We start from the raw sequence: 11,838 nt of genomic DNA on the forward strand, positions 1-11,838 counted from the left end.
GCGTTATACTGCGATGGCATGGAAAAGCGGAAAGCGCAACGGGCAATGCAGGAAGCCATTTGAGCCCGTAGGAGTGAGAGAGAGGTTAGCAGAATAGACCTCTATCTCTCTTACTTTTATGTGGGCTCAAGCGGATTTTACGATCTGCATTGCGTTTTCCACCTCTCCATGTGACCGCGGCCTTACGCATCGTTCTCTTTATGTAACCGCACCGTAAAAAATTATTGGTGTGTTTCCAAAGACAAGTCTGCTAATTAGATGGCAACACTAAATAGAGCAGAACATTTAAACAATCTCATTAAATATTGCGAAACTGTATTGTAACTTTAAGGAACAATTTTTTTTTTAAATCCTCGCTACTTTCGGTGCCGCGATTCAGTCGGTAAGCCCAAGTAGCTTGACTCTTGAAATTTATTCTATGACCTGACTATTAAAGCGATAAAATTTGAATAGTTTTCTACGGCTATTCAAATACATATTTTTCAAACGTTGCAGCAACGTACGCAGAGGCTGCTGAAAAGGCTGGTATCGCACAAGATACCTCCGGGGTTGAGGAGACATACAAAAGTTGCAGAACAAGGCATTGTGGAGTAAACTCTATAAGGAGTATGTTAATGACAGTGATGAGAGTGCAGAAGATGAGCTTCAAACAAAAACTCACTCTGAACGCACTTTGAACGTCAAAAACGTATGACCAACAGTTCATCGCAGCAGATTGAGGACACGGGGAAAGAATCTTTTGTAAGTTATCCCAGGGAGACAATTACGTTAAATTATAACAGTTAACTTAATTTATAGTGGTCGTAAACGAGTGATGATAATTTATTTATTATATTCTTAAATGTTTTCCTAATTATTTGCGTTTTTAATTAATAGCTTTCTCCGTGGCTTTGAACAAAAAAAATCGTCTTAGTGAGATGGAAGAAGTAACTTTACCGCTAGGTGCGTATGAACCAAAATTTTTTACATAATGTTGTAAATTTCCTAATAGTAGTTTTTGTCAGAAATGTCCATCTTGTATAAAATTTTCAAAGAATTAATCCACTCGAAAACGAATAAGTGTTAAGACTTAATAAATTTTTATTATTTTTCGTGTGTGTACTTTGAGTCATAATATTGGTGTGCATCTATATACAGATTTATCTACTTGTATGTGCAGATATAAAGATTCAGTTGGAAAGTAATCCTGACCCTTCAGTTAATTGGAAGCAAATATCAGGAAGCACGTGAGGCAAACAGGAAAAAAAAATTAATTAAGTTTGAAAACACGTCTCTTGAAACACCAAGAAGATAATAACGCTGTTTATAAACCTTTTGTTTCTTAGGTGATGCAGGTACATCAAAAGTATACGCAAGTAGGCTAAGTATTATTAAATCCATAGTGAAAATTAAACGAGTTTCATAAGCAAAAAGAACGGACTCCTTTGGTATTAATAGGTAAACAATCGTTAACGAAATAATTTTTTATTTTTGTCAATCACAGTTGTCATCGTAAACGATATAATTTTCGCTGACATAAAATATAACAAGTTTTAGTTTCATTATGAATTTGCGCTTATTTTTGTGTATGTTGAGATAGTTAATAAAAATCTTCAGTACCTTTTTTGTAATGCCATAAACAACGACTGTAATACTCTGTAATTTTTTAAAGAATTAAGAAAAGGAGAAAACAAAGCCAGAATTAAAGGTTATTACTAGAGATGATCTTTTGGCTTGGACTGAAGAGCCTGCTCTGAAACTCAATCTTGAGTGTACTTGTATAGAAACTTTATCGTTACACTTCGTAATTTCGATTTCACATTCGTGTATAAAAAAACGAAAAATGATTCCATCGGTCACATCTCATATTTCAACTTCAATAGCAGCTAAAGGACCCTAGTCCAATTTTTTTGTATTATTTTGTGTAGCCTGAGCACAACTGTAATTCTTAACGCTTTTGCTTTTAAAAAAGCTGGGATACCGAAAAAGGGTGTTAATGACCGATGAAGTTAATTTTATTATAAGTATATAAGTATGCACAAACGTCAAATGTCAACTGTAAAGCCTCAAATCAGTTTTGGTTTGGTTCGTTAAAATTAATGTGCAGAATAAAATGCAATAAAATTCACAAGTTTCCTAATCCGTTTTTTTCCAGTTTTCATTAAAGTTTATTTAACTTTTTTAATTGCCATATTATTTTTAAATAATCAGTTACTGTTTTGCATACTCATTTTGAATGCTTGACAAACACTGTATACCTCATGTTTTTTTTTCTTTAACTAAGCAATTTAGTCAATTAGAATCCAATGCTTATTATTATAACAATTTTGGCACTAACAGGAGTATCTCAAAAACTTCTTGAAAATCAGGCAAAGGTTTCGCAATTAAAGGATAATGAACCTGCTAATAACTGCATAATCTTTGAGGAAGCAGTGACACTAGCTGGCACGGCGTTTCCATTTGAAACATACGCGGTGCTGAAGCGGTTAAATAATGCAAGATTAGTAGATCGCATTAGAAAGCAAAATATCGTAAGTAGAATAAGATGATGAAGCCTATTTCCAAATTGGTTTTTGTTGTTTAGTAAAAAAATTTCTGTTAACATTAAAACAAGAAAAACTTCTTCAAGTTTTATAAATCTTATAAAAGAGGGGATTGTCATTGTTTGTCATTTTTTTGATCCTCAGTGGACAACTTTAATCCAGCCAGCAATATTCTGTGAAAACTGATGCATTTTTTGAGTTACAGTTATTGTATCGCAGATCTGTCAAGAGAATGCAAAAAGCTTTGTTTTACAGAAGTTATTTCTACAACGGCAAGGTGAAAAAGATGAGCACTACTGCATCTGTCGTATGCTTCAAATAATTATGGTCGATCCATTAGCTGTCCAGTGCAATCTTACTGGCAGAGCAGGAAAGTACGCATTTGGCGATTTAAATAATGTGATTAAACTTGTGACAGGTACTATACCGTGGATCCTAGCATTATTTTTGTGTAAGATATTTCAAGTATTTTAAAACTAATTTTTTATGAGATGTACAAAAGTATGTATGTCTGTGTATGTTTGTCTTTTAGAAGTCATCTGTAAACAGTATATAAGTTGGACCGTTGTTGGCGTCACTGAATGTATTAAACAGTGGTTGAAACAAGCTAAGCGTAGATGGGAATGTTTGAAGCTTCGAGCAAACGTACGTAGCTTATTTTATTGTTTCTTATTTTATATTATTTTCATCATTATACCTTCATTTGAAATGTGATATTAATAAATCATGTTTATTTAATCATCTAGCTCGCTGAAAAAAAAAATTATGATAATTCCTTTAACTACAATATTAACTATATAAGTTAACAAGTACAATTTTTTAACGTCGTCCGTTTGCAAATATACGTTGATATATATTGGGTTTCTTTGTATTTCACAGGAGGCGCTGTAATTTTAAAGCAGCCTTGGATGGAGAAAACATTAATGGAAAAGGCGCTTCTACTTGTCAGAAATATTTAAAAAATAGTGAAAAGCTCGAGGCGGTTATAAACAGTCCCGTTGGATTACACTTACGTCCGCTCAAGATTTTGAAAGTCCCAATTCAAAGTTATAATTAGTTTTGACCTATAAATAAATTATTAAATTATGTTTGTTTTATAGTAAACCTGCTATTCAAATTTAACAGATATTTAAAGATGATCGTTTTAATTGCTTTTTTTATAAAGTTTTGCCTGTAATTACGTGTAAGAAACACAAAAACATTAATAAACAAAACTAATAACAAATGCTTAATAAAACAATTATTTACCTGAAGTTGATTTTTTTAATGTTTTGTTTGCTATGTTTCCGAAACGTTTCAGAAACGTTTACCTTTATTTTACCTCAAAACTCATAATAATAAACGAATTGTTTCCGAAACTTCCCGGAGACTGTTTCAAAACGGTCATAAAACTTTTTCGACACGTTTTGGAGACGTTTCTAAAACGTATATTAATACTCTAACATGTCTGATTTTGATTTTTCGTTCCGGACAAAAGAAGATTTCAGAAACGTTTTTGAAACGTTACTGTTGACTCTGCAGAAACGTTTTAATAGTTCAAACTTAACGTTTCTGAAACGTTTGTGAAACGTGAGCAGGAGCTGAATAAGGGTCTTACCACAGAATTTAAGTCCACACAATATGATTTTTATATGAAGAAAGAAAGCAGCCAGTTTTCAGGGCCGCAAAACGGTGTGTTTGCCAGTACTTGTTTTCTAGAGATTTTTTTAGGTTCTTTGTCACACTGCAGCTTAAATAAATTAAAAACTGAGTTAAACAATGTTAGGAAGGGATTAATAGGAAAATAGTTTATTACGATACTAGTGCGCAGGAAAGACGATGGGCATACGCGCGTCAGTCACATAACCTGACGCACGTGTGGCGTATTCAACTTTTCGACACAGCGTGCGCAGGTAACAAGATTTAGAGCCATCTAATGTGGCTCTGCAAAGACCGAGACAAACACACGCATTTGTACGAGTGTGCAGTACGAGCTGTGAGTAGCGTGTGTAAATCAAGGTCTTCAGAGCCACAGCAGATACCTCATAACTGAGTCTCCGCACACGGCGTGTCAGAAAATAATCATGAAGGTGTGGAAAAAAACGTGAAATTTGAGGTAAAATACATTTTTACAATTGAATCCCTTCTTAACCCTCAACTTACTTTTACTGTCCAAATAACAATGAAAAGTAAATAAATATCCTCTTTGATCTTTTTTTCTCTGTGCAGTTGACTAAATTCTCAACTATGTATACTTTTAATTTGTTTCAGTCATATTTTACGTAATTTCTCTGTCAAAGAATTCTCTCTTAAAAATTTCTTATGCTTTTGTTAGGGTATGGTGCATCCTATTAACCTATGTATATGTTGATGTTGATAAGATGTTTTTGAGGATGGCTATGAGATAATGTTGAAATATTAAACAGATCTGAATTTGTAACGAACAGTTCTGCTCTTAAGGAACACTTGTTTTATAGACTAGAATTCACATGTGATCGTCGACTAAGTGAACATTTAACATACAACTTGTAACACAAAATCTACGTAACTACAAAACTTTTATTTTTGCTACAGCGTTATTTTACTAAATTTAAAAACATATAGATAAAAATGAGTGTAATAATAGAATTTAAATCCGCAGGTCTAAGATTAAAACTGCCGTACATATTTTTAAAGAAAATTTCTTTGACTCAACATAAAAATTCTATAAAAATTATTTTCCAACAAAAAATAAACTAATGCAAGTTTGGGACTATGCCTAGAAAAAATAGTTTATTGTCGATTACTTCTATAATTTTTATTATGATACTTTGTATATCAAACAAAGAACACTTATATTGCCTGTGAACTGATTGCATTATTTCAAATTAATGAATAGTTCTGACTTGTTTGTGTCCAAGGAATTAAAACGTACAGTAACACCACTTTTTGGCCTTACAAAACGGTGAAATAAACAGCTGACAGATTAAAATAACATGGAAAATAAAACATAATATAAGCTTTACATTAAAAAATATAATTAATGTGAAATGATTTTCAGCAAATACCATTATTCTGAAATCTTATTAATAATAACATCAAATAAATTACATATCCCGTCAGTCTTCTAAATAAGATTTTAAATGTGACACTTTAATGATAGTAAAGACATATTTTTCAAATATCTTTTTTTATAATTTTATTACTTGATTTTCTATCATAATGAGACTCTTAACTAAAGACGTTTAGTTAAATGTTAACTAAAGAACCTTTTTGTCACCCAATTAACTTGTTCTTAACCTAATTTGAAAAATAAAAGCTAATTAGTATTTGACTGAAAAAAAATCTTTGATAGAAGGCAAACCATGGCGGTTCTGGCAACCCCCCAGCTCCCCCCCTCAGATGGTGGTGGGGGAAGAGACTCTAGCTATAGTTGGGCTGTGGGTGGAGGAGAGGCGGTGGTAGGGGAAGAGGCTGATTGGGTGGCCTGAGGTGGTGGTGGAGGGAGATACTCCAGCTATAGTTGGGCTGTGGGTGGTAGGAAAGCGGTGGTGGGGGGAGAGGCTGTTTGGGTGGTGGGAGGAGAGGCTTGAGCATGATCGGCATAGAAGAGGTAGTAGGGGCGGTGGGTAATGAGGACTACTCGGGTGGTAACGTCAGAAAAAGGGGGGCTTCCAGATGCTGTGACGTTGGATGGTACTGACGGCTCCCTTCCTTTCCAACCACGAATCAAGCTCTGACGTCATCAGGATGGGTCCAAAACGTGTAGGTGACAAGCCCAACGTACAGCGCAAGAGGAAGATGATCATGCATGAACGTGTATTTTTTATCAGTGGATGTTTTTTTTTTATTTTCTTCTTCCGCTCATTGTTTAGGAGTCTCAGAGTAATCGTTTTTTTTTTTTTGTTCTTTTCAAGGGCGGGCGAGTCGAGTTGTTGGAGAGAAAATTTTTTTGAGAAAAGTGGATTGCGAATCCCGTTTAGCTGCGACCAACGTTGGCTTACTCGACGCAATACCTTGCCAAGTAATAGAGCTATTATTTCTTATCCACACGGATGTGTTAGCCATGGCCGATGACTTTTTGCTTCTTATCTAGGCGTATAATGTACTAGTGTAATATTTTTTTTTTAGCAAGAGCAGGCGCAACGAGTCACGCTAGGAAACACGTATGTGTTAGCCGTGGCCGATAACTTATCGCTTTTTATTTATGCGTATAATGTACCGAGCGCCTTACGAACGCGTTTAATGAAGACAAGTCCCTTAACGATGAGCTTGTGGCGATTGATGCTGAACACGCCAAGTTGGAGCATATGGCGGGCTTAGAAGACAGCTACATGGAGCTGGCGGTCCGTATCAGGAGCACGCCTGCCACCACGGGTAGTCACAACGCAAGCCTCGGCAATCCTCTTAAGCATTCAACAATCATCGAAAAAAAATGCTCTCTTAAGCTACTGCTTCCATGAGCTGCTCAAGTACTCAAAAACGATTTGTACGTTGACGATCTTTTAACTGGTGCCGATACGATCGAAAAAGTGCTCGAAATTCGCAACGAGGTAACTTGTCTTCTGCGGAGGGGAGGGTTTGATATCCGTCGTTGGGCTTCAAACCATCACAACGCGTTAAAAAATCTTGAGGAGCTAATAATCAATTTAGATTGTGTGATCAAGACGAATACCGTTCTAAAAACGTTGGGAATTGCTTGGAACTCACACGACGACAAAATTTAATATTCAGTTCATATCGGTGATTCGGTCGAAAAATACACAAAGCGTTCCATTTTATCAAAAATCGCTGCTATATTTGATCCGTTGGGACTTCTCGGGCCCATAATTTTGCATGCCAAGACGATGATTCAGGAGTGTTGGAAATTAAAGTTAAATTGGGACGAGTCTTTACCACAAGAGTTGAATTCAAGATGGGGAGTTTTCGCGAAACAACTTTCTTTAATTTCTAGTTTATGCATACCACGTGGACTTATTATTGACAATTCAACGCGCACGGAGATTGATGGTTTTTGCGACGCGAGTAAAACGGGATATGGTGCTTGTATTTATATTCGCACGGGCGATAGCCACGGACGCGTACTAATTCGTCTAGCGTGTGCCAAATCTCAAGTTGCTTCTATCAAGGAAGCCACAATTCCCCGGCTTGAGCTGTGTGGGGCATAGGTCCTCGCCCGTTTGTATAAGAAAATGAGTCCCTCAATAAATCAATCTGTTAATAGAATTGTATTCTGGTCCGATTCCACCATCGTGCTTCATTGGCTTAAAAAACCAGCCCAAGCTCTCAAACCATTCGAAGGCAATCTCGTCGCTAAAATACAGGCATTTGGAGATAAGATAGAATGGCAACACGTGAGAACAGCTGACAATCCAGCCGACGCTTTGTCACGTGGTCATCTCCCTGGCGAGTTTTTTCGAAACGGACAGTGGTTTGAAGGGCCGTCGTGGCTTCGTTCATCAGAAAATTCATGGCCAGCGAACGTGGTCTCCGCTGTCTCGCGATTACCTGGCCTAAGAGAAATTACGTGTCTTGTATTAAATCACTCAACTTCAAACGTTTTTTCCCGATTTTTGTCATATTTGACTTTAATTAATCCTATTTCATGTTCTTTACGGCTACTCAAATCAAATATTTATACCGGTAAAAATATTAGTCCAAGAGAAAGAATCGCGACGGAAAAAATAGTTCTTGGGCTCATTCAATCCGAACAATATCAATCCGAAATCAACCTCATAACAAGCGCAAGAGGAGCCAAGAAAACTCGACTAGCAGAGCTCATTCCCTTTGTTAACGGAGATGGATTACTTCGCGTTGGGGGTCGATTAACCAAAGCGCCAATAGGTTCAGACCGCAAATTCCCGATACTTTTACCTTCTCGCTATCACGCGACCAACCTTCTAATTCGTGAGATGCATATAAACTTTTTCCACGCCGGAGTTCAAAGCACGCTTTCTGCTATTCGGCAACGATAATGGCTCTTGGATAGAAAAAACCAAGTTTGGAAAATCATTTATCGCTGCATTCCATGCGTACGGTACAAACCAACCCCTCTTCAAATGAAAATGGGAGATTTGCCTAAAGTACGCGTCACCGAAGCTTTCCCATTCGAGCATGTTGGGGTTGATTTTTTCGGTTTATTATTTATTTAAGAAAAGAAACATAGAAATCGTGCGCAAGTTAAAGCATACGGGTGTGTTTTTATTTCTATGGCTACAAAGGCGGTGCATATAGAAATCGTAAGCGATCTGATAACCAACGGGTTTTTGGGTGCACTGCGACGATTTATCGGTCGACGAGCCCGGCCATCTAACATTTATTCCAACATCGGGTCGAATTTTATAGGCGCGAACAACCAACTTCGCGAGTTATATGCGCTTTTGCAGTCTGAGCAGTTTCGAAACAGCGTAAAGCACTTCACTTTACACAAGGGCATAACCTGGCATTCCATACCCCCTCTGGCTCCCCATTTTTGCGGTATTTGGGAAGCAGCCGTAAAATCATTCAAACACCACTTCAAGCACGTTGTCGGGGATCAATTGCTTACATTAGAAGAATTAAATACTTTTACCATAGAAATCAAGGCTCTTTTCAATTCAAGACCATTATGCTCCCTTTCCAGCAATCCAAATGACCCAAGCGCACTAACATCAGCGCATTTTTTAGTCAGTCACCCTATGACGATGCTGCCGGAATGTAATTTGCTTTCTGTCCCAGACAATCGCCTATGCATCTGGCAATTTATTTCCAAGGCCCAACAACATTTCTGGAAGAGATGGCAATTTAAGTACCTCACAGAGCTACAAAAGCGGCAAAAATGGCTCACGGGAGATGATGACCTCAAACCGGGCATAATCGTCCTCGCCATCAACAAAAACATCCCCTGTGCTCAGTGGAAGCTAGGAAAAGTACTCGAGGTGCATCTAGGCAACGACAAGGTCCACCTTTATACGCAGCGTAACACTGTTGCACCTATTGTCGACCGAAGAGAACCTGCTCAAAAACTCATGAAGATTCTCACTTCCACAACACATATCAATTTTGCTCGGTTACTCGCAACGTAGGGAGAGTGTTCCGTCAGTTCAATATGAAATGTCCATGTAACATATGACAGCCGCGTCTGTCCATAAATCGAGAGAAAGACACACACACACACACACACGCGCGCGCGCATACGTTGGTTCACATCTCTGTATTGTATTTTTCATTCTTAGTTTATTCAAAGTATCATTTTAACGTTATAATATTTAATTTAGTTCTGTTGCATTCAATTCAGTTTGTGTTTATTTTTAGTTCATTAATAAATTAGGTTTTTTATGCCTCCCGGCTTTTCAAAAAACATGCACAACGAATTTATTTTTTAAGAAGTCGCTATTATACCTCTACAAGAAAATGCTACACCGTCAGTTTTTGTCTTTAAGCCCCCATATTCTTGGGCACAGTTCTTACCTAAGAACAAATGTGAAAATCGATAATTGTAGTTTAATTACCACGGTCTTCGTTGGAGCTCGGGAGAAGTTCCCTACGAGGATCTAGCTACAACCTTTCGAGCCATTACTAAGGAAGATGATTTTGTTTACGTAAAAGGTCTTGAAAAAGTCGAATGGTTGCGCCATGTGCTATTTAATAGGTACATTACTCATAGTATGATTTATGCGCTTTACTAAATAATTGCGTAATATAATTATTTTTATGGGTTCATTTATAATATTAAGCAATGTCCAGATTAAAAAAAAATTAGTATGGATGATATTGAATCCATAAATCACCAATGTAATCCAGCTCATTGTGCTGTGAAGAATGCTACAGCTTTAAAAAAATGGATTTTAAAAGACCAGCAACGACAAAACGATATTCTTTACTCAATGTACACCTGATACACAATACTTATGCAATAAATTAGTTCTTTATGAATCTATGTCGATTTTTTATATTCACGCCTCCTTATTACTGCACTGAGTAGAATTACTATATCGTATTAACTGACTCTATTCGTTGGCGAGGTACTGCGGTGAGGGGAAGTAAGCCAAGCAATGTTAGTATGCGCTTTCGGTTATGAAATGGTATACATGTTCTCTCTGGCAACTCGTATCACTTGATATGCCCGTTCTTGCTAAAAAAATATTACGCTGGTGCATTATATGCCTAAGTGAGAAGCGGTGAATCATCAGTCACGGCTAATGCATGCATGTAGATAAGAAATTATGGCTACATTCATTGGCAAAGTACTGCGTCAAAAAAAAAATAAGTGAGCAAGAGTTGAGGAATTAATAGGGATACGCGATTTACTTTTGGAAGTAAAATATTATACATGTTTCCTCTGACAACTCGCATCACTCGATACGCCCGCTCTCGAGAAAAAAAATATGACGTTGGTACATTGTACGCCTAAATAAGAAGCGAAAAGTTATCGACCACGGCTAACACATATGTGTTTCCTAGCGTGACTCGTTGCGCCTGCTCTTGCTTAAAAAAAAATATTACACTAGTACATTATACGCCTAGATAAGAAGCAAAAAGTCATCGGCCACGGCTAACACATCCGTGTGGATAAGAAATAATAGCTCCATTACTTGGCAAGGTATTGCGTCGAGTAAGCCAACGTTGGTCGCAGCTAAACGGGATACGCAATCCGCTTTTCTCAAAAAAATTTTCTCTCCAACAACTCGACTCACCCACCCTTGAAAAGAACAAAAAAAAAAAACGATTACGCTGAGACTCCCAAACAATGAGCGGAAGAAGAAAATAGAAAAAAAACATCCAATGATAAGAAATACACGTTCATGCATGATCATCTTCCTCTTGCACTGTACGTTGGGCTTGTCACCTAAACGTTTTGGACCCATCCTGATGACGTCAGAGCTTGATTCGTGGTCGGAAAGGAAGGGAGCCGTCAGTACCATCCAACGTCACAGCATCCGGAAGCCCCCCTTCCTCTGACGTTACCACCCGAGTAGTCCTCATTACCCACCGCCCCTACTACCTTTTCTATACCGATTATGCTCGAGCCTCTCTCCTCCCACTGCGGTGCACCGCCCAGTCAGCCTCTCCCCCCACCACCGCCTCTCCTCCACCCACAGCCCAACTATAGCGAGAGTCTCTCCCCCATCATCCCCTAAGGCCACCCGATCAGCTTCTCCCTTTACCACTGCCGCTCCTCCACCTACAGCCCAACTATAGCTAGAGCCTCTCCCCCCACCACCACCTTAGGAGGGAACAGGGGGGTGCCAGAACCGTTGTGGTTGACCTTCTGTGGTGGTTGAAAATATGGAAATTTATGGATATTTAGAGGGTTATAATAGTGATGAGGTTAATTATTTCAGGGTGGTGGTGGTGTACGGCTTGGTGGTGGAGTACT

The 11,838-nt window shown here is 37.9% G+C and overlaps 2 protein-coding genes across 2 annotated transcripts; both read left to right on the forward strand.

Moving 5' to 3' along the window:
- Positions 1–7,672: 7,672 nt before the first annotated feature.
- LOC149374589 (uncharacterized) lies at positions 7,673–8,455 on the forward strand. Its single transcript, XM_089592477.1, has one exon. The coding sequence runs from the start codon at positions 7,673–7,675 to the stop codon at positions 8,453–8,455; it is 783 nt and encodes a 260-aa protein (XP_089448603.1).
- A 234-nt stretch (positions 8,456–8,689) lies between these two features.
- Positions 8,690–9,544, forward strand: LOC149374590 (uncharacterized). Its single transcript, XM_089592478.1, has one exon. The coding sequence runs from the start codon at positions 8,690–8,692 to the stop codon at positions 9,542–9,544; it is 855 nt and encodes a 284-aa protein (XP_089448604.1).
- Positions 9,545–11,838: the final 2,294 nt, after the last annotated feature.

Source organism: Copidosoma floridanum, unplaced genomic scaffold (genome assembly GCF_036245765.1).
Source record: "Copidosoma floridanum isolate Cflo_tuat_1 unplaced genomic scaffold, Cflo_Japanese_pri ptg000018l, whole genome shotgun sequence".
Taxonomy (NCBI): domain Eukaryota; kingdom Metazoa; phylum Arthropoda; class Insecta; order Hymenoptera; family Encyrtidae; genus Copidosoma; species Copidosoma floridanum.